This window comes from Dipodomys spectabilis, unplaced genomic scaffold (genome assembly GCF_019054845.1).
Source record: "Dipodomys spectabilis isolate Male_0828 unplaced genomic scaffold, ASM1905484v1 ptg000213l, whole genome shotgun sequence".
NCBI lineage: Eukaryota > Metazoa > Chordata > Mammalia > Rodentia > Heteromyidae > Dipodomys > Dipodomys spectabilis.
Genome location: NW_024870890.1, coordinates 498330 through 521498, shown reverse-complemented (window position 1 = coordinate 521498; position 23169 = coordinate 498330). Strand labels below are relative to the sequence as shown.

General features: G+C 44.7%; 1 protein-coding gene across 4 annotated transcripts in view; it reads left to right on the top strand.

Annotated features, from left to right (window-relative positions):
• Dst (dystonin) overlaps window positions 1-23169 on the top strand; it is a 327245-nt gene that overhangs the window by 180146 nt on the left and 123930 nt on the right. For all 4 annotated transcript variants that reach the window (XM_042696942.1, XM_042696940.1, XM_042696939.1 and 1 more), the window contains 15 exons: window positions 251-403; window positions 916-1070; window positions 1276-1402; window positions 2045-2228; window positions 3614-3771; window positions 4319-4497; window positions 4958-5096; window positions 5760-5953; window positions 6818-6980; window positions 7584-7667; window positions 8315-8422; window positions 8904-9002; window positions 18212-18340; window positions 21046-21134; window positions 22143-22278. In XM_042696942.1, the coding sequence (XP_042552876.1) occupies window positions 251-403; window positions 916-1070; window positions 1276-1402; window positions 2045-2228; window positions 3614-3771; window positions 4319-4497; window positions 4958-5096; window positions 5760-5953; window positions 6818-6980; window positions 7584-7667; window positions 8315-8422; window positions 8904-9002; window positions 18212-18340; window positions 21046-21134; window positions 22143-22278 (2097 nt within the window). The remainder of the gene's footprint in view (window positions 1-250; window positions 404-915; window positions 1071-1275; window positions 1403-2044; window positions 2229-3613; window positions 3772-4318; window positions 4498-4957; window positions 5097-5759; window positions 5954-6817; window positions 6981-7583; window positions 7668-8314; window positions 8423-8903; window positions 9003-18211; window positions 18341-21045; window positions 21135-22142; window positions 22279-23169) is intronic.

The window sequence follows — 23169 nt, the reverse complement described above, 5'->3', positions numbered from 1 at the left end:
TCACATGTTGGGGGGGGGGAGTAAGAGTATAACATGTTAAATAAACAGATTACATGTGCTTTGTTAGATAGTGATAATTGTAAAGAGGAAAACAAAGCCAGACAGAAGGAGGAGCTGCGAGTGTTGGGTGGCATTGCAGGTTTGCTTAAGTGGCCAGGCATCACTTTAGGGCTGAAGTTCCATTTGTGTAACTTCCTGAAGGAATGAAGCATACAAATCTGTGTTTTAATCTGTGGTATTTACTCCCTAGGAAGAGAAAGAACAACTCCTGCAGTATAAGAGTACAGTAGCCAGCCTGGTGGGCCGAGCAAAAACAGTAATTCAGCTGAGACCAAGGACTCCCGATTATCCACTCAAAACCTCTGTCCCCATCCAGGCTCTCTGTGACTACAGACAGATTGAGGTACATGTTCGCAGCGCTCTGGAGCCGACAAGGCCATCTTTATCCATGTGGTGTTAAGCTGAAATCATACTGCTTGCACAGTGATAAGGTTTTCCATCTTATAACACGGAAGGAAAAATCCTAAGATTGAGTGTTGAGAAAGAGTCATTACTAAGGTTTTCTATCTCCCCACTACTCTGGTACTAGGACTTGAACTCAGGGCCTGGATGTTATTCCTTAGTTTCTTCTCTCAGGGCTGGCACTCAGCCTCTTGAGCCATAGCTCTACTTTCTGGCTTTTGGGTGGTTAGGTGGAGATAAGACTCTCACTGACTTTCCTGCCCAAACTCTCTTCAAACCATGATCCTCAGATCTCAGCCTCCTGAGTAGCTAGAATTACATGTGTGAGGCACCAGCGCCTGGTTGTAGTTTTTCTATCTTATAAAATCAAAGGAAACATCCCAAGATTGAGTGTGGAGAAATATTTTTTGCTAGTGACTTCATTTAGTTCTTCTTCCCTTCCCGGAAAACCAGATAACTATTTACAAAGATGACGAGTGTGTGCTGGCAAACAACTCTCACCGTGCCAAGTGGAGGGTCATCAGCCCAACAGGGAACGAGGCAATGGTCCCTTCCGTGTGCTTCACTGTGCCTCCACCCAACAAAGATGCAGTCGACTTTGCAAACAGGTTTGTATGCACTAGCTGAAACCATACAGCTAGTTGGGGTGGGGACTTCGTGAGGTGGAAGATATGGTCAACACATTGTCAAGGGACAGAAGTCCCTAGCAGCAGGAAGCATTGCAGATTTCACAAACCAAACGGAAATCTGCATGGAGCACATTGTGGAAAGGAAGAAGAAGAATTTGTCTGTTTTCTTGATTCTGTGTTTCAGAATTGAGCAGCAGTATCAGAATGTCCTGGCTCTTTGGCATGAGTCTCACATAAACATGAAGAGTGTGGTATCCTGGCATTACCTTCTCAGTGAAATTGACAAGATACGAGCAAGCAGCGTGGCTTCAGTGAGTATAGTGGACAGACATGTCAACCTGGTAATGTCGGCACTTGGCATGAGTCCCAAATGGGACAGGGCCTGGCAGACCAAGGCTTACCACAAACCCGAAGTGGTATCAGTTGTGCACCCACCATAGAGGGCGTGTCCTGTGCACCAGGGACCAGAGGTCAGACTGAGTGGTGCTTCTGAGAGCTCTGGAGCTTGGACATCTGACATGGGTATAGTTTGATTTCATCTATTGAATTTTATGGACTTGTTTGTCCTTATCTCTCAAAGTTATTATTTTTTTTTGGATATTGGTCCTGAGGCTTGAACTCAGGACCTGGATGATGTCCCTGAACATTTTTTTGCTGAAGGCTAGCACTCCACCACATGAGCCACAGCTCCACTTCTAACCTTTTTTCAGTAGTTTATTGTAGGTAAACAATCTCACAGGCTTTCCTACTTGGGTTGGCTTCAAAACATGATCCTCAGATCTCACTCTCCTGTGTAGCTAAGATTACAGGCATGAGCATCAAATAATGGAAAATAATATTAACTGAAAAGAATATTAACTGGACTATACCGTGAGAAAAGATGAGATTTGTGCCATTTACACTCAGCGCTCAGGGTGGAAGCCTCTAACTGCATGACTTTCGTTTTTCTCTAGATCAAGACCATGCTGCCCGGTGAGCATCAGCAAGTCCTCAGTAATCTGCAGTCTCGGTTTGAAGATTTCCTGGAAGATAGCCAAGAATCTCGGGTGTTTTCAGGCTCTGATATAACACAGCTAGAAAAGGAGGTTAACGTGTGCAAGCAGTACTATCAAGAACTCCTTAAGTCTGCAGAAAGAGGTAGCATAAGGGGATTTCATGTGTTCTGCATAGGTGTGCTATTCTGGCCCCCTCCTGCTCTCAACAGGAATCAGTCTTAGTCTGTCGTGGTGCTCAGCCTGTGATAAACAAAACTGCCGAAACACTAAAGAAAGGGGTGGGTGCTCTAGAGGTGTAGCTCTGTAGAGCGCTTGCCCAGCATGCCCGATGCCTAGAGGAATCCTCTCCTGTTTTAATAAAGTAGTTTGACACTTGATGCATTCTTGTTGCATCTACTTTTCAGTACTTGCTGTTGGGCCAGGTGACACTCACATGTGATCCTCCAGGCTCATAGTGGATTTAATTATTTTCTGCATATAGATGACTATCTTCTTGTGTAACTTGAACTTGAACGCAGTATGTAGCCTTGGCTAGCCTTGAACTCATAGTGTTCCTGTCTCAGTTCCTGAGTGCTAAGATTATAGACAGGTGCCTTTACCCCAGTCTTATTAAATACAAATTTTATCTTGAACTTTTCTGATAGTAAGAGACAGTTTTATTAGTAACATTCTGTTCTTTAAAACATTAACACATTTTCTTTACTAGATTTTCAATTTTAGGATTAGATTAGATTAAGATTTTTATAATTAATCTGCAGCTTATATAATTCACATTTTGTGAACATAAGGCAGGGAAATAGATTACTTTTTTGGGCCATCAGAAATCAGAAATGGGTTCTTGGTTCTTCAGAAGGCACTGGGTAATTTTTTTTTTTTTTTTTGCTAGTCCTGGGGCTTGAACTCAGGGCCTGGGTTCACTGTCCCTGAGCTTCTTTTGCTCAAAGCTATCACTCTACCACTTAAGCCACAGTGCCACTTGTGGCTTTTTCTGTTTATGTGGTGCTCAGGAATCAAACCCAAGGCTTCATGCATGCTAGGCAAGCACTCTACTACTAAGCCACTTTCCCAGCCATTATAGGTCAATTTTATTTAGAATATAAGTTTTAAAGTTTATGTTTTTGGATTTATATTTTAAGGTTTGTACCTCTTGTATGGGCTGGTAGTGATGACAGGTTTGACTAGATGGGACCCAGTGATAAGAAAGAAAAAACAACTCCCATATTAAAACATGAGCAAAAACCGGTGCTGGTGGCTCACACCTTCACCCTAGCTACTAAGGAGGCTGGGATCTGAGGATTGCAGTTCAAAGCTAGCCTGGGCAAAAATCAGTGAGATTCTGATCTCCAGTTAACCACTGAAAAACCAGATGTGGAGCTGTAACTCAAGTGGTAGAGTTCTAGCCTTGAGCACAAAAACTCAGAGACCCTGAGTTCAAGCTTCAGCACTAGCATTAAAAAAAAGAATTAGAAAAGCCCTGAGCAAGGACATGAATGAGGTGTTTTCTAAACGTGACGCTTGCTTTCGCAGAGGAACAAGAGGAGTCCGTTTATAATCTCTATATCTCTGAAGTTCGGAACATCAGACTTCGCCTGGAAAGCTGTGAAGATGGGTTGATCAGGCAGATCCGAACCCCCCTGGAACGAGATGACCTACGTGAGAGTGGATTCCGAATCACAGAGCAGGAGGTGAGAGGTGCAGGTGCCTGGTGTGTGGGTGCGGTTTCCTTCAGTGGTGCGTGGGGGCCCCTCACCTTCACCTCAGAGCTGGAGGTGAGAGGTGCAGATGTGTGGATGCGGTTTCCTTCAGTGGTGCGTGGGGGCCTCGGTGCTACCTCTCGTGGCCTCTCACATCCACCTCAGCGCTGGAGGTGAGAGGTGCAGGTGTGTGGGGTGCCTGGAGACCTCGGTGCCGCCTCGTGGCCCCTCACCTCCAGCATCTGTGCTGGCCGGGTGCCAGCCCTGACGATGTACTTGTTGCTGGATCCTGCAGCTTGGCTCTGCCTGTGCCTCAGGTACCTCTCACCATCCTGGGGCCTTCCAGGTTGTAAAAGGAGCAGGTAGAGGTGTGGTCTCAGGAGATGAGTTAGGGTTTGGGAATTACTGAGGGAGAGTGGAATGTCATGTCTGGTTCTGTTATGTAAGTTTTTATGTCATCATGTGAAATGTGTTTTCACACTATTATAAGGAAATACCCCATTGAAATGATCATCTGCATTTGTTCTCTGTTGTATAGAAACTAAAGAAAGAGCTGGAGCGACTTAAAGATGACTTGGCAACAATCACAAATAAATGTGAAGAATTTTTCAGTCAAGCAGCTGCCTCTCCCTCTGTACCCACCCTGCGGTCCGAGCTGAGCGTGGTTCTTCAGAGCATGAACCATACCTACTCCATGTCCTCCACTTACATAGAGAAGTATGTTGCCGCTGTCCTGACAACCGGCCATGCGATTCGCCGCCTGCCATCCAATATGCTTTAACAACTTGCTGTTATAAGCTCCACTCTGTTGAGGAAATACACATTTCTATGAATTTCTGGTGATCCCCTTGTTGATGGGGCTATGCCACAGAGACCGGTCACTAATGTATTTTCCTCATTTCTATTTTGGTAGCTCAGCTGTTGGAGTCTGTAGGGTTTTCCTCTTGTACATGGCCTCACCCATCTTGTGTTGGAATCTTTGTTAATACCACGTGGGGGCTGGGTGCTCACTGGAGCAGGTGCTGTCTATTAGGAAGTCAGTGAGCATCAATCTTAGAGTAATTGTGCCAGTGTTCCCAAAGAGGACAGTGCTGTGCCTTGCATCATAATGTGTCAGGACTGATTATATGAACAGGAACATTTAACAACTACACCTGTTTTTAATCCTCTTTTAAAGGTTGAAAACCATTAATTTAGTATTGAAAAATACTCAAGCTGCAGAGGTTCTTGTAAAACTCTATGAAAGCAAACTCTGTGAAGAAGAAGCAGTTGTGGCTGACAAGAACAATATTGAGAATCTAATGAGCACTCTAAAGGTAAACGCATCACTGTGGGCTGTCTATCCACACTTAAGTACTTCTGAAGTCCAGTCTTCAAACATCAGGGCCTCACACCTGCCGAGCAGCCACACCACCACTTGAACCATCTATAGCTCCTTTCCACCCAGGCCTGGACTGCGAGTCTCCTATTCTTTCCTTTGTCTCTGGTCTGGGATGACAGGTGCACACCACTGTGCCCAGCTATAGTGCTTCTTCAGTCATGCAGAAGGGCAGGTGCACACCGTACCCAGCCATTACTTGAGATGAAATCTTGTAAAATTTACTCTGTGCCTTTCCCTTGAGGGGCTGGCCTCAAACCATGATCCTTCAGTCTATGCCTTCCGAGTAACGGGGGTTACAGGCTTGAGCCAAAACATCTAATGTGGGTATTCACTTTTAAGCAATGGATTAATAGCACTTAAAAATAAGCAGTGAAAAAGATAGCAGTGGCAACTTTATTTTCTTGCAAGTTGTTACTTTGTAAAGATCAAAGCTATTGAAAGTGGTTAATCCTGATTCAGTATTTTTTATATGCCTGCCCTTCCTTTCTCCGATTTTGTATCAGTCATTTGTAAATACATTGAATCATGAGGCAAATAATGCATTTACCCCATGTCTAGTTGATGCCTTTTATAATGCTTATTGATCTGTGTATTTTAGCAATGGCGATCTGAAGTGGACGAGAAGAGGGAGGTGTTCCACTCTTTGGAGGATGAGCTGCAGAAAGCAAAAGCTATTAGTGATGAAATGTTCAAGACATACAAAGAACGGGACCTTGATTTTGACTGGCACAAAGAAAAGGCAGACCAGTTAGCTGAGAGGTGGCAGAATGTTCACATGCAGATCGACAACAGGTAAGAAACCTTGGTCAGCATAAACACAGAAGAAAGGCTGTTTGCATCCACTGGGTAGGAGCTATACTTACCAGGCCTTTGTGAAATATCCTACAAACGTTTTTTATTTTACATCATACACTTTAGCAAGACATTTAACTTCAGAATAAGCATTTTTGAACTGTATAATTAAATATATTGATATATTTTGTCATTTGTATAGTTTCATCTCTTTTTCTTCTCTGGAGACTAGGTCTCACTATAGAGCTTAGGTTGGCCTGTACTTGTACTTGTTGTACTACTTTGCTTCCTGCCTGCCCCCTCTCCCACTCCCTTCCCATTTCCTTCTTTATTTTGTGGACTAGAGTTTGAACTCAGGGCTTTGTGCTTGCTAGGCAAGTGCTCTCCCACTTAAGCAATACACTCAGCCTAGTGATATAGATCCATTCTTGAATAGTATGTTCAAACATCTATTTCTTTAGCTCTGTAAATTACATGGCAAAAGATCTAAGACCACATTAGCCATTCATTGAGCTAACTTCTTATTTCAATAATCAACTGCCATTTGATACAAGCCTTAGCTATTCAGGACATCCTAATTGGTGATAATTATGGTTAATTTTTCTGCTTTTCTAGCGTTAGTTTTGGGGAGCTTAACATAAAACTATCAATATCATTGTGTTGAACAACCCCAGAGCACAAAGTCTACATTGAACCGCCTCCAGCCTGCCAGTCCTTGGAGCTTTGCCCTGTGCTGCCTCAGCCTGGAAGGCTTTCCATGCTCCTCTGTGGCACTTGTCATGGCCTGGTTTTTGTGTTTCTCCCCTCCCTCCACCTTCCACTTTCTCTCCCTGGGAACTGCCCATGCTCTCTCTGTTCTCTTAGGCTGCGGGATCTGGAGGGCATCGGGAGATCACTGAAGAACTACAGAGACACCTATCACCCGTTAGACGACTGGATCCAACAGGTTGAAACTGCGCAGAGAAAGATTCAGGAAAATCAGCCTGAAAACAGCAAAACTTTAGCCACACAGTTGAACCAACAGAAAGTACGTTAAAAAAATGCTTGCACTGAGGTCCTCTGCATTTGGTCAAATAGAGCCTTAATCTTCTCTTTATTAAAAGGCAACTGTTTAGGGTGGTGAGTAAATATAACAAGATCCTACAACTCAAAACTACCTATTTCAGTTACTTCTATTTCTTGGCAGTCATTTTTGAAAGCATAGAAGTAGGTCATAGAAAGTGTCCTCCTGGGATGGAGAATTATAGGTTATGACTATGGCCATAGGTATGGTATAATCTTTTGGATAGTTAGCTGGCCACAGTAGGCGATTTGGTTCTTAAGTAAATGGAACTGCTTTCTGGCAGGAAATTAGACAGAAATTCAAGTGGCAGCCTTTTCAACAGCAAGAGAGGTTAGACAGGGCTCAAATCCACCTTTGATAATTCCTGTACATTATTTCTGCTTCCGAAGCCTTATGAGTAGGAGTCACTTGGAGTCAGTTTGGAAGTGTGCCATTTACCTATAATGCAAGATGCCTACTCAGTACCAAGTCCAAGAACTAGTCATGGATACAGATATGCTTAGTTTTGGACATCTTGAGACATAGAAATTTCTTGTCCTATTCCTTCTAAATTGTGTGTATTTATAGATGCTGGTGTCTGAGATAGAAATGAAACAGAGCAAAATGGACGAGTGCCAAAAATATGCAGAGCAGTACTCCGCAACAGTGAAGGTAGGAAGGCCTGGCCACTTCTCAACCTAAACCATCAGGTTTATAATGCTGAGTTGTTCTGTAAGGTTTATAATGCTAGGTTGCATTCTTCAAGCTATGCAAGTCATTTCACCCTGGTTAAAAGTAAAAAGAGAGAATCCTCATTTGAACTTTTGATACATATATCACAATTGTGAGTCAGATGAAAGTTTCTTGGTGTCTTCCTCTGCCTCATGAGTGCAGGAGTATGTACACACCCTCACCATCACCCCTCTACCAGAATAAATACTTAACTCTGAAATAGATTTCTTACCACTTTCCTCTTCAGCATTGAGAGGACCTCTAACTTTCTGACTCCTCAGTCTTCAGGTTAGCACGGACAGTCTGTCAGCTTTCCAGATCTCACTTTGCTGTATCACTCTAGTATTGTACTAGGTGCTTTATAAGCTTCCAAAGAGACTTCAGCACCTCTTAGCTAGTCTATCTGTTTTTGCCTTCATTGCTACCCTAGAAGCATCTGTGGGCATATAGAGTCCCCCAAATGTAGATCTATAATATGTTTTGCCTCTTAATTCAGGGCAATTAGGTTCTAGCTCCCTAAATCATGGTAGAATGACGCTTTAGAGCTTTGCTGTCCTTAATTTTAACATGTCGACTCTCTTACACAGGACTATGAATTACAAACAATGACCTACCGGGCCATGGTAGACTCTCAACAGAAATCCCCTGTGAAGCGCCGCAGAATGCAGAGCTCTGCGGATCTCATTATTCAAGAGGTAAGAAGAGGGCAAGAGAAGAAAGAGGGCCTACCAGAAGCAGCATTTCTGACAACATACCCAACATGAAGGTTAGCATTTTAGCTGTTTCCAGTTGTGCAGTTGCTCGGCAGCCATTAGCTCTACACATTTACAGTGCTAACAGAAAGTCCACCCACAACAGTAGGCTTATTAATCAGTTGTACAACTCTTTTAAAGCCACGGTCAATTAAATATTAGTTCTTTACTATATTTACTTTAATTTCATTTCCTCATAAAAGTTGGTAGAAAACTACTCTTTAGTATGGCGTGCATAACAGGAAAAGCTCTCTGCTACTGGGTTCCCCTTTATCACTGGAGTGCTGTCAGTAATAAACTTACTTATTACTGGGGTGTGTGCTTCAGGCTCCCAGATCCCATCCAGTATTAGAATTACTCCTCAGATTTCAGTGGCCTTGTGAAAGGCCATTGTTGATGTTGTGCTTGTTACTTTTCCCTTTAGTTCATGGACCTGCGGACTCGGTACACTGCCCTGGTCACTCTCATGACCCAGTATATTAAATTTGCTGGTGACTCACTGAAGAGGCTGGAAGAAGAGGAGGTAACAAGGATCAAGGAACAGCTGAGTTCCAAGGCGCTAGATCTGAGCAGGAATTACAGAATGGTTTGCGAAAGCAGAATAGATTTCATGATGAATTTACCTGGCTGGTAGCTGATGGAAGAAATTAATTATAAAATTATAATGAGCTAGAGTGTAGGGGGAAGCGATGGCCTAGAATTTTTATTTATTTATTTTTCCTTCACATAGAAACACATTTTGATTTTCATTTCACCTGGGCTGGGAATAGAGCTTGGTAGTGAAGCATTTGTTCAGCATGCATTGATCCCTGCTTTTATTTCACAGAACTTCAGACAAAGCCACTTGTGACCAGAGGATGATAGATTTGATATTGAAATGGCTTAATTTAAGAAAGTACTGGCATCTGGGGAGAATTTTCTTTAGCTTTCTCTCGGTTGGGGATGCACAATTGTATGGGAGCATTTAATTCTCTTGTCATGTCTGTAGAGATACATACTAAAGATTTCATATTCAAGGAACTAAAATTGTATTTAAAAAGACCTCAATTTACTGGTCAGTGTTGGTACAAAAGAATGCTACATTTTAAGAACTGTAGTTTTAGGCTTGTTTAAGTATAGATACTTTAACCTGTTCAAGAACCATTCTGATCTGGAGGGCTTCTGTTACTTTGATTATGCTTTAAAAATTACATTAAAAATTACAGAAAAAGTAAGGAGCTACTTATAAACATACATTGTTACAAAAGGTTGCTAAGATTGAAGGGATGACTCTGGGTTTTGTTATCTGGATTCACTTTCTCTTCTGACCTCTGAAGTACTAGACCCCAAAATAGTAGACTCAATGCTAGGAGAGGGTAAGTTGTAAAGCGTGCAGCCCAGTCAGCTCAGGTGGACTGTGGCTGGAATCCTGGGGTGTTTGGGACACCTCTGTCCATGCAGGACAAGAACCAAAGCAGCACTCAGTGCCTACTGATTGAGCTCCTGGAAATGTGCATACTGTAAATTATTTTAGTCTGTTTGGAGTTAAAAGTTCTCTACAGCTAAGTCAATAATGTAGCTAATTATAAGACATGGTGACCAGCTTTCATTATGCTGTGGAAAGCCAGAATATTAGTGACTTGTGACAGGCATGCATGTGTTTCTTACGTGAGAAAGAACAGACACTCGTGCACACACATGCACACACACACACACACACACACACACACACACACTCACTCATACTCATACACAATACTATTTCTTATAAAGCTCATTCCATTTGAAATGGTCCATGTATCTTTTAAATAACATATACAGTAGTCAGATATAAAGTAAAGTAATTTAAGAGCTGGCAGGATAGCTCAGGGCTTGCTTAGCATGCGTAGTAAGACCTTGGGTTTAATCCCTTATACCACAAGTAAACTAAAGTACTTCTTATAAAATAAAATAATTTAAGTCTCATTCTTCCTTACAGTGGATAATTGATTACACATATATGGCCACTTTGCTTAGTTTGTCCAGTAAGACAAATTAATACAAAGATATTTTAAAGTACCTGAAATAAATACAAATCTAAATTAGTCACTGCTGAAATCTCAAAGATTTATAATGAAATGAAACATCGAAAATAACATAGTTATAGAACACGTGAATACTAGAGTAAGTTCTAAAACCCTCCACTTACCATGGACTGTCCTATCAAAGAGAAGTAGGTCCAATTTTAAACCCCAAAAGTGGTGTTTCTCAAACTGTGTTGAAGATCCACACAAGAAACCTTGATTTGAGAGCAGCTTTTCATAATAAGTGTAAAACTGAAGACACCTAGCAGCTCACTTGAGAGAAACACCACGTGTTAATGTTGCAGAGTTCAGCTGGAGAGCTGCACTGCAGTGTGCTGAAAGAAGTCTTCTGTCTCTGTGGCACGCAAACTGTGTTGGATATTAATCCCGTGGCAGAAACTAGAGGCAGTTGGTTTTTTTTTTTTTTTTTTTTGTAAGAATAAGTTTCAAGTCTACAAGACAACAAGTCAGTAGCTGATGTAAATTATTTCTGATAACTTCTGAATTCCTATTTAAATTGTGTCTGATTATGGTTGAGTGGACGGTCCACAATGAATGACATTACAACACTGAGAACGTACATTAATGGAGGCTGACCCTGCCGTGCGCCTGCAGTCAGGGTGACCTCCTCCCAGCTTTTCTTAGCATTTACACGTAAGGAGCATCTTCACAGGCCTGGGTATCTGAAGGTGCTTCTCAAGGTGGACTGGAACGAGGCATATCATTAACAGCCAAAGCTGTGAGTACTGATAGAGCCCTCGGACAAAAGTTGCCTTTGCAGTGGCAGTGCTGTGGGTGACGGCGTCAGCTTGTCCTGTGGCCAGTAGGCATAAGGAGGACCTGACCCCAAGGTTCCAAGTTCTTATGCCATCTTCCTTCTCCCTTGTCTTCCTGGTGGGAAGCTTTGTTTCTGAGTTTGTGCTCCTTTACCCATCAGCGATGGGAAGGTAGACACCATTTTCCGTTTCTGTTGTGCTTGCATAGCTCTTTCCTGTATGTGGCTTCTGTTTGGTGTGTATTACTCTCCATGCTCAGGATCAGGTCTCTGCTGGAGGGGTGCAGAGGGCAGAGCTCGTGGGGTTTTGTGTCCCACCTTGTCACTGTCACTTGACTGTTGGGTGAGCTTGCCCAGACAGGCTTTGCTTCTCATGGAGCTGCTGTCTTTCTGCAGCTCCCTGTCTGGGGCAGGTGTTGCTGGTGGTGACCAGCTCTTTCTGTCTGGGGCAGGTGTTGCTGGTGGTGACCAGCTCTTTCTGTCTGGGGCAGGTGTTGCTGGTGGTGACCAGCTCTTTCTGTCTGGGGCAGGTGTTGCTGGTGGTAACCAGCTCTTTCTGTCTGGGGCAGGTGTTGCTGGTGGTGACTGGCTCTTTCTGCAGCTCCCTGTCTAGGGCAGGTGTTGCTGGTGGTGACCGGCTCTTTCTGCTGCTCTTTCTGCACCTGGGTGCCTTCGCTTTTACAGATGTGGCTTCAGAAGTTGTAAGATGTACATGAATAGAAGGCGACTGACAGTTTGCACACCTGTCTTGTAGATGAAAAGGTGTAAGGAGGCCTCTGCTCACGGGGCTTACTCAGACCTGCTGCAGCGTCAGAGGGCAGTGCTTACGGAGAACAGCAAGCTCACAGGCAAGATCTGTGAGCTGGAGAGCATGGTGGCCGACCTGAAGAAGCAGAAGTCCCGGGCAGAGGCAGAGCTCCCGAAGGTCAGGGAGGCTGTGGAGAGTGAGTTGAGGAAGCAGCAGCGAACGGTGGAAGACATCGCGCTGCAGAAGACGAGGGCCGAGGGGGAGGCGCAGCGGTACCGGCTGGAGCTCGAAGGCATCGTGCGGGAGAAGGAAGCCGCTGAGCGGGAGCTGGAGCGGGTCCGGCAGCTTACCCTGGAGGCTGAGGCCAGAAGGGTGGCTGTGGAAGAGAACCTTGTGAACTTCCGGAGCCAGCTGGAGGAGAACACCTTCACAAGAAGAACCCTGGAGGACCATCTGAAAAGGAAAGACTCCAGCCTCAATGATTTGGAGCAGCAGAAAAAGACGTTAATGGAAGAGCTAAGAAGGAAGAGAGATCGTGAAGAAGAACTCTTGAAGCTGGTCAAGCAGATGGAGAAAGACCTTGCTTTTCAAAAGCAAGTGGCAGAGAAACAGCTGAAGGAAAAGCAAAAGATTGAGCTGGAAGCAAGACGGAGAATAATGGAGCCGCAGCACCTGTGTGGGGAGGGCGCGCTGCGGCCGGAGCTGGCTCTTCATGCCGAGTGCGACAAGCAGAAAACACAGAATCTCAAGCAACAGGTGGATGAACTCACTGCTGCCAACAGGAAGGCAGAGAAAGACATGAGGGAGCTCAAGTATGAACTTGCTGCCCTTGAGCTTGAAAAAACCTCATCTGAGGAAAAGGCTCGTGTGCTGAAAGATAAACTGGATGAAACAAACGATGCCTTGAGGAGCCTGAAGCTGGAGCTGGAGCGGAAGGGTCAGGTGGAGGAAGGGTACTCCCAGCAGCTCCGAGAACTGAGTCGGCAGCTCCACCAAACCTCTGGCAGGGCCGAAGAGGCCATGCAGGAGGCCGACAACCTCAAGAAGATCAAGCACACTTACCAATTAGAATTAGAGTCACTCCACCAGGAGAAGGGGAAGCTGCAGAGAGAAGTGGACAGAGTGACCCAGGCCCACGCCGTGGCTGAAAGGGACGTTGAACACCTAAATTCTCAGATCCATGCTTTCCAGAACGAGAAGGAGTTCTCCAGCGAAAGACGAAGGCTCTGCCAGAGGAAATCAGATCATCTCAAGGAACAGTTTGAGAAAAGTCAGGAGCAGTTGCTTCAGAATATTCAAGCTGAGAAAGAAAATAACAATAAGATCCAAAAGCTCAACGAAGAACTGGAGAAAAGTAATGAGTGCGCAGAAAAGCTAAAACAAAAGGTGGATGAGCTGACCAGACAGAACATGGAAACCAGATTATTGATGCAGAAGGTCCAGGCAGACTCGGAGAACATCGCGCTAGAGAAGCAAGCCATCCAGCAGCGCTGTGAAGTGCTGCGAATTCAGGCAGATGGCTTTAGAGATCAGTTGCGTAACACAAACGAACACTTGCATAAACAGACAAAAACAGAACAGGATTTCCACCGGAAGATTAAGAGCCTAGAAGAAGACCTGGCCAAGAGTCAGACTTTAGTGAGTGAATTTAAGCAAAAGTGCGATCAACAGAGCGCCATCATCCAGAGCACAGAGCAGGAGGTCCGGAGCCTGAGCGCAGAGCTGAGCGCCTCCAAACAGGACAAGCTTCGGGGGGAGCAGCAGGCCCAGCGGCAGCAGGCCCAAGTACAAGAGCTGAACAACAGGTTGAAAAGGGTACAGGATGAGTTGCACCTCAAGACCATCGAAGAGCAGATGGCATACAGGAAGATGGCTGTGTTTCAGGAAGAGTCTGAAAAATTCAAGCGCTCAGCAGAAGAGTTTCGGAAAAAGATGGAAAAATTGATGGAGTCCAAAGTGATCACTGAGAATGATATTTCAGGCATTAAACTTGATTTTGTGTCTCTGCAGCGAGAAAACTGCAGAGCTCAAGAGAATGCGAAGCTTTGTGAAACAAACATTAAAGAGCTTGAGAGGCAGCTTCTCCAGTACCGAGAACAAATGCAGCAGGGGCCACACGTGGAAGGAAACCATTACCAGAAGTGTCGGAAACTGGAGGATGAGCTGATAGCCCAGAAACGGGAAGTTGAGAACCTGAAGCAAAAAATGGATCAGCAGATAAAGGAGCAGGAGCATCAGTTAGTTTTGCTGCAGCGTGAGATCCAAAATCGGGACCCCGCCAAAGACGCTGCCTTTGCCCCAGCTTGTGAGGCCACAGTAAAGGAGGGTCAGCACCTCACTGATGGCCCCTCAAGAAGCACTGTCCACCTGCACCCCACAGCCAGGACTCTGCTGAGACGGGCCCAGGAGCCACAGCAGGTGGAGGAGACATGGCAGCACTGGGGTGCTGAGCAGATGCCAAAGCCTCTGTTGCAGCAGCCCGGTCCCCTGGAGAAAGAGAAGAGCCAGCAGTGTTACTCGGAGTATTTTTCTCAAACGAGCACTGAATTACAGATAACTTTTGATGAGACAAGCCCCATTACAAGGCTTTCAGAAATTGAGAAGATAAGAGACCGTGCTCTGCACAGTTCCAGGCCACCAGTCAGGTATCAGGACGACCAGCAGGAGATGGAGCTGGTGACACTTTTGACACCCTTAGAGGTACACACTGCCAAGTGCTGAGTTTCTTCTCTTTCTCTTTGCTGTCCTAGACTACAGTTCTAATAATCTTCAGTGTTTGGCTCCTGATCATTTTGAGAGGGGAAAAAAATTATCCTTTAATTTGTAAAGAGTAGCGATTAAAGACACAGATATATGTGGGAATATGTATTTGTAATGTGACTTAAAAAAAAAAGCTAAAAGGGCTGAGTTCAAGGGTAATTGAAGCCAGCCCAGGCCAAAAAAAAGTCCATGAGGCTCCATTTCCAAAATAGCTAGTAAAATGCCAAACTGGAAACATGGCTCAGATGGCAGAGCTCCAGCTATGAGCAAGAAAGCTGAGAGAGAACATGAGACCCTGGGCTCAAGCCCTGGCACTGATGAAAAACAAAATTAAAAAACATACTAGAAGAACCAAGCAGTTAAGAGTAACTTCTAAGTCAATACAAGTCAGGTTCTCAAAATAATGTTACTTACTTCCAGCCCTCAGCTTGATTTTTTTCTTCTCCTGAAGAAAGAGAACTGTTCTTGTATCTCTTACCTATCTTTGTATCTCATGAAATTGTGTTTGGATGGAGAATGGCAAGGTAGCATAACCACTTTTAACATCTGCAACATTCCTGTTACAGATAGCTAAGAACAAGCAGTATGACATGCGGGCAGAAGCCACAACACTAAGACAAGAAAAGACCCCAGCCCCCAGGGCAGATGAATGGAAGCTGGATGGGTGTAGTGTGTCCACCGGATCCAAGAGAGGAGAATTCCCCAGGGGAGGCTCTGAAGCAGAGCCGTGGCCGAAGCTGGACGACAGTCAGGCAAACTCTGTGAAGGATGAGGAGTTCAGATTCCAGGGCCTTCGGCGCTCTGTGACCGCTAGACAGTTGGTCGAAGTGAAACTTCTAGACATGAGAACGGTCGAGCAGCTGCGATGTGGTCTGCAGACTGTTGAGGAAGTTCAGAAAAGTCTTAGCAAGTTCTTGACAAAAGCCACGTCCATTGCAGGGCTTTATCTAGAGTCTACAAAAGAGAAGATTTCCTTTGCTTCGGCTGCCAAGAAAATCATAATAGACAAAATGATGGCATTAGCCTTTTTGGAAGCTCAGGCTGCAACAGGCTTTATAATTGACCCCATCTCAGGTCAGATGTATTCTGTGGAAGATGCGGTTCTGAAAGGGGTGGTTGAGCCTGAGTTCAGAATTCGACTTCTGGAGGCAGAGAAGGCAACCCTGGGCTATCCCTGTGCTTCTAAGACATTGTCAGTGTTTCAGGCGATGGAGAATAGAATGCTTGACAGGCAGAAAGGGAAACATATCTTGGAGGCCCAGATTGCCAGCGGGGGTGTCATCGACCCCGTGCGGGGTGTCCGTGTTCCCCCAGAGATTGCCCTGCAGCTGGGCTTCCTCAACAATGCCATCTTGCAATTTTTGCATGAGCCTTCCAGCAACACAAGAGTTTTTCCCAACCCCAACAACAAGCAGGCTCTGTATTACGCAGAATTACTGCGAATGTGTGTCTTCGATGTGGATTGCCAATGTCTTCTGCTGCCATTTGGGGAGAGGAACATTTCCAGTCTCAGTGTGCAGAAAGCCCACAAGATTGCAGTGGTAGACACCAAAACTGGAGCAGAACTGACTGCATATGAGGCTTTCCAGAGAAACCTGATTGAGAAAGGCATTTACCTTGATCTCTCAGGACAGCAGTATCAATGGAAGGAAGCTACCTTTTTTGAATCCCACGGGCCTCCTTCGCACATGCTGACAGAGGTGAAAACTGGCCTGCAGTTCAATATCAATGAGGCTGTAGAGCGGGGCACGGTTGATAAGGCGGTGGTCAGGAGGTATCAGGATGGCCTCATCACCCTGACAGAGCTTGCTGACTCTCTGCTAAGTGGCTTGGCTCCCCAGAAGGACCCACACAGCCCCATTGCAGGCTACTGGCTGACCGCCAGTGGGGAAAGGATCTCCCTCCTCAAGGCCTCCCGCAGAAATCTGGTGGATCGAGTTACCGCCCTCCGATGCCTTGAAGCCCAGGTCAGCACCGGGGGGATAATCGATCCCCTGACGGGCAAAAGGTACAGGGTGGCTGAAGCCTTGCACCGAGGCCTGGTTGATGAGGGCTTTGCCCAGCAGCTGCGGCAGTGTGAACTGGTCATCACGGGGGTCACCCACCCTGTGACCAGCAAGACGATGTCGGTGGTAGATGCTGTGAATGCGAACATCATCAGTAAGGAAATGGGAATGCGCTGTCTGGAGTTCCAGCACTTGACTGGGGGCGTGATCGAGCCCCACACCCACACACGCGTGTCCATAGAGGAGGCCCTGCAAGCGGGCATCATCGACGTCCTCATCGCCACCAGGCTGAAAGATCACAAGTCATACGTCCGAAATATAATCTGTCCCCAGACCAAAAGGAAGCTGACCTATAAAGAAGCCCTAGAGAAAGCTGATTATGATTTCCACACAGGACTTAAACTTTTAGAAGTGTCTGAGCCCTTGAGGACAGGGATTTCTAGCCTCTACTATTCCTCCTAGTCCTGTGTGAGTAGCCGTGCTGGCTGGAGCGGGCCGGCTGATAGAGCCTCCAAGTGTGTCACTGACTTGAAGCACTGGTTATTTCTTGAGGGTTAGAAAGCTCTCACTGTCCAGAAAAGATGAGAATTTAAAAATTGAAAACACAGGAGATCCCATGTTCTTTCTGTGGTTCTCTTTCGCTTTGACAATAGTTGTTTTGACTCTTTCTTGCATTAAAATTAGCCCATGATACCTACAGTAAGGATACCTACAGTAAGGATAAGGATTGCACCTGAGTGCGTTCTCGGCGTGGTTTCTTTAGACCTCCCTCTCGTGGACTAGATGTGGCTGGCACAGCCTGTCTGGCATTTGCATTCCATTTTACTGATTTCTGTGGTCCCAGCAAAGCTCTTGCAAAGCAACTGGGGTCAAAAGGAGGTTGCATTCCAGGGCCCCCAGGCTGCACTGTTGTGGACGGCTTCCTGTATACAGTAACCTTCTTTACATATTAAAGTGCTCACCATAGCCTCTCATTTCTAGATTTGGAATTAAATCCAGCCAGTGATGTGTTGGATGCTGGGGCGGGGTGGGGGTAGTTCCTCATTCTGCACATTTTCCGTCCTTGTAGACAAGCTTTGTTCTTCAGCTGTCCCTTGCCTCATACCTTCCATTGTAATGCTAATGCAAAGGCCTCGTGAATAAAGTGGTTGTGTGCTTGTCCTGTTGATCACACAGCTGGGAGGTTGGAGCAGTGATGGGAATATTTGCGACAGTTGCTTTGCACCATAAACATTTTGGAAGTACATCTACTGTGTGACATAGTAAACACGATTCAGAGAATAAATCAATGTCTCAGCAACCTGTGTAGGACAGAAGGCATTTTTGCATTCTTGTTTTCAGTTTCATAGCTCAGTTCTTCAATGTGTTTTTTTTTTTCTTTAACCACTTACAACCTGTCAGAAGTCTCTGGAAGAAGAAAAGGAAGAACATGTTGAAAAAGCCAAAGAATTGCAGAAATGGGTGTTAAACATAAGCAAGACCTTAAGGAACGGAGAGAAGGCTGGGAAACCTCTCTTCTCTAAGCAGAAGGTATTCACACAGGATTTTGCTTAGTGGATACAATTTCCTGACTTGGTATAATACACCTAAACACTGTGTTTAATTATTTACCTTAATTTCTCCTGGTTTTACAATAAATGATGGTGCAGATCACTTGTCCAGGAGTTATAGTTAGTGCATGTCTCTGATTGCAAAGTCCAAACCACATCCCTCTGTATCCCCTACTAGTTCAGTGAGTTAATAGGTTGTGCAGTACCTCCTTCCTCCCCCTACTACTGGAATGAGGACTGCTCAAGAGCAGAATCACCGTTTGGAGTCCATTGTAACCCATGTTCTCCACCCCCACGTAGACACGTGAGACCATTGTAACCCAGGCCCCAGGACATGGGGCTTCCATTGTACCATGGAGATACGCAGAGTCCATTGTAGCCCGGACCCCCTGCTCCATGGAGATGGGGCGTCCATTGTAGCCTGGACTCTCTGCCCCATGGAGACTGGGTGTCCACTGTAGCCCGGACCCTCTGCCCCATGGAGACAAGTGAGAACATTATAACCCGGGCCCCATGACACGGGACATCCATTGTACCATGGAGACACTCAGGGTCCATTGTAGCCCAGACCCTCTGCCCCATCTCCATTGTAGCCTGGACCCTCTGCCCCACGGAGATAGGGCGTCCACTGTAGCCTGTACCCTGTGCCCCATGGAGACACGTGAGAACATTATAACCTGGGCCCCATGTCACGGGGCGTCCATTGTACCATGGAGACACGCAGAGTCCATGGCAGCCCATTGTACCATGGAGACACGCAGAGACCTTTGTAGCCCCTTGTACCATGGAGACACGCAGAGTCCATGGCAGCCCATTGTACCATGGAGACACGCAGAGTCCATGGTAGCCCCTTGTACCATGGAGACACGCAGAGACCATGGTAGCCTCTTGTACCATGGAGACACGCAGAGACCTTTGTAGCCCCTTGTACCATGGAGACACGCAGAGACCTTTGTAGCCCCTTGTACCATGGAGACACGCAGAGTCCATGGTAGCCCAGACCCTCTCTCTTGGAGACAATGCCTCTCTTCCTTACAGCAGCAGGCACATTTCCAGAAGAGAATACCATCTAGGATATAAACATTTGAAAGTATTGACTGTGCTTTTCTGCATCTTCCATTTCATTAGGAAGTATCTGCAGCCCATCTCCAGAATCTGTAGATTCCTTGCCTTACCCCAGGGAGGTGTTAGACCCTGGCTGTCCTTTCAACCCCAGCCTCGAGCATTCGTTGGATTGGTGCAGTTGTGGCACATTGGTGCTCTGTGTTGTATGCTTCACACTCATAGGATGTTGGTAGTCAGTTCTACTTCTAGCAGTGCTGCTGGCCAGGGTGGGATTCCTGTGAATCAAACCAATAAAGCTCTTCCTTCAGGGATTCTTTCCCAACACTGTCTGATGCCCTTGTGAGGTGGACATGGCAGGTGCTTTCATTTATTCTCAGTGTTTAGTTCCTCTTCCAGCTCTTCCTCAGTGCCACTTGCTTTCACTTGAAACCAACCCTTGACATGATTAGAAAGGGGAAGTTACAAGTTTTGTCTGATTCAGTCCTGCTGAAAGGCAGTATATACCTTGACTGGAAAGGGGAGATTGTAGTCTTGTGATAGTGCAGATCCTGTAATAGGGAAGAAATGAGAAATCAGAAAGCATCTACGTTGGTGTTTTAAATAAAAAGAAAAACACCAAGGCAATTTAGTACAGATGTTCAACTTAAAATGTCATCACCTCACTTTCTCCCTTTTCAAATAAGACAACAAAACAGACACGTGAGCCCTAGCAAAGGTGCCCTTGGGAGAATTAATTTCCTTTAGTTACTTGGATTATAAACCAGTGGCATCTTCATATTCTGTGATGCTCTCCCAGCATTCCTGGGTCAGATTTAGCCCTGGCCCATGTAAAGAAGGTAGCACCTTTTGAACGCAGATTACGGCCTTCACACGTCTCCTTTCTCTTTGGGAAAGGAAGTTTACGAAGTTCGGTGTCCTAGTATGTGTCTTCCACTGCCCTCATGGGTGCCTGTGGGCATATAAAGTATTTCCCTAAGTGGAGTAACAGCGTAGGGCTGGTCCTTGGTCTTCACTGGCCTGCTGTGTCTCTGTTCATTTAGAAGAATGAGAGTTCTGGACTAAGGCATGGAGAAGTGATACACAGAGGCATCAGGACGACTTTGCTTTTCTCTGAAAGTATGGGAGAGTCTTAATGTTGGCAATCACTCCTAATCACTTGGCTTACAAACGAATGCTATCAACATCAGTTTGAGGAAAGGAGAGTGGTTTGTTCAGGAGCTTCGGGGAAGGAAGATTTCTTTAGAGGTCATCTTCCTGGTACCTGTCCTTTCTGAGCACCCGGATGTAGAAGAGTATCACTGGACCAGTGCTCAACTCTGCCCCAGGGTCCAGGCCACCTTGTTATCCATAGTTGAACTGGAACAAATTCAAGAGCTACATGATGTTGCATTACTATTCCCTCATAAAGATGATGGCATTAAATACAAAGAGAGGTGCTTTCCTTTCTGTGCATCTAAATAGAACCCTTATCTAGGGCCTTTACATTGCCAATAATGATAGGTTATTGATTTGGGTCATCCAGAAAGCAGACCAATTCATAGAAACTTATTTTTAGAAGTACTGTTGTATAGTATTGTATTGTATAGGGGGAGAGTTTGAATGTGCCTTCTTTCCTTGCAGATTTCCAGTGAGGAAATATCAACCAAGAAGGAACAATTATCTGAAACACTTCAAACCATGCAACTCTTTCTGGCTAAACATGGAGACAAGTATGTTGGTTTTAATTAGCTTTTTCATTCAGAGTAAGGGTGTCCTCTTGGAAATATTTAGCAATGTGCAAATTGAAATCCACACTTGAGGGGAGCTCTTGGGAAGAATGATAGAAAGGGTGACATTGATCATGATGCATTGTACTAATAACCCAACTTAGGGGATTGTAACTTCTTTGTGCAACTACTGATAATAACATTTTAAGAAATACTCAGCAGTGCAAAAAGTGGCAAATTTTGAGATTTTAAAAATGAAACAAATTACTTTCTCTAATATAGAAAATAAACTTAGCAGTTTAATTTTCTCTTGTAGTCTTCACTTCTCTGAAATGTATCTGTTATCCTCCTCTAGTACAGATAAGAGAATGGGCCTAGAGAAGCGAAAGATGAACAGCTAGGGAATGGAAGAGATAAGATTCCAAGTCAAGTCTTAATTCTAAGTGATATTCCAAGGAGACCTGTTGAAAAATAGGTGTGAATAATGTGGCCTCCACTTTCTTCACTGTAGTGTCTCATATTTTGTCATCTATTTTGCAGCAAGATGCTGTATCTATTTCATCAAACTCAGGAAAAGGATCTTCTTTTATCTCAGCCACTTTCAGATATTCTGAGATTATTCCAGAAAGGTTTCATATTGTACTTAGAGAATTATGTTAATTTCATTGTAAATTTCCTCAGTCTTTAGTTAAAAAGTTCCATTTTGAGGTAGTTATTTGATGTCCCTCTTTGTGTTAGGACTGGCATTGGGGTCCTTCCTAACACATAACAGCAGTTATGATCTAGAAATTCCTAGAGATGCTGACAAATTGCTTTACATCCCTTTCTTCAGTCTCTTTCTCAGGCAAGTAAAGACTCCTAGATGTTTTTGTGGAAGCTTCATTTTCATAGACAGTACTACTAGGGCCTGAGCAAGTCATTCATGGAAAATTGGCCATCATTGAACCTGAGATTCTGGTGTTTTTCCTTGATAACCAGGGCTATTTTTCTCATCCTTAAATGTTATTTTAGGATGACGGAAGAAGAAAGACTCGAACTGGAAAAACAAGTGAAAACTCTTCAAGAAGGTTATAATTTATTATGTAGCGAGTCTCTGAAGCAGCTGCAAGGATCACAACCTTTGGGAGATGTGATGATGGATGAGAAGGTAATAGCAGTGGTTAAGACAAAGCTGTGCCAAGCGGCCTTGACTGCATGATGAAGCCGTGTCAGGGACGAAGTCACGTTGAATTTTACACGTAGCTCAAGTATGGATGGAGTTTATTGGACGGGTTTAGTATTGTTTATGAAATGCAGTTTCGCTTACCTCAGTTTCTGTGACATGTTAATCTCTGCCTTGCATGGTGAAAGGAAGGAATCATTCATTTTTCTAACACTTCTCTCAAAAAGCCATTTTCTACTTCTACGATAGTGGGTATATTATTATAAAACATGTTATAAAAGATCCTGTGGGCTGGGCATGGTGGTGCGTGCTTCTGTCTGGCACAGGGGAGGCCGAAGTAGGAGAATTGTAAGATAGAGGCCAGTCTGGGCTACATACCGAGACCCTATCTTAAGCATCATTTGTAAAGATGGCAGCATTATTGATGTGCTGTGGAGTTTATTTGACCTGTGGGGATACTCATGAAAGTAATGACATAGTTCCCTTCTTATTTGAGGGATGTGAGGTCTTACAGGGAAGATATTCTAGTGCCTTCTAGAATATAACGAAAATTACTTAAAATATGGCTTCTCAATTCTTCTTTAAATTTGGTGATGCACTTTAACATGCCCAACACAAAATGCAAATTTCAAAAAAGTCTTTATATCATATTTAATTCCATTCCTCTCAGGAGTACTTCCACACAGTTTGTGGGTACAAAACAACTTCCTAGTTCCTTAGTTTGGGACTGCCCTTGCTCAAGTCTGTATGCTGTAAACATGGTAGCCTGGGGTTGATGGGCTGGCTTTCCTTCACATCAACTCTGACCTCTCTCTAATGCAGGAAGCATGATTTGCCTTCTAGGTGTGTGTTGTTTCCTCCATCATCATCTGCTCT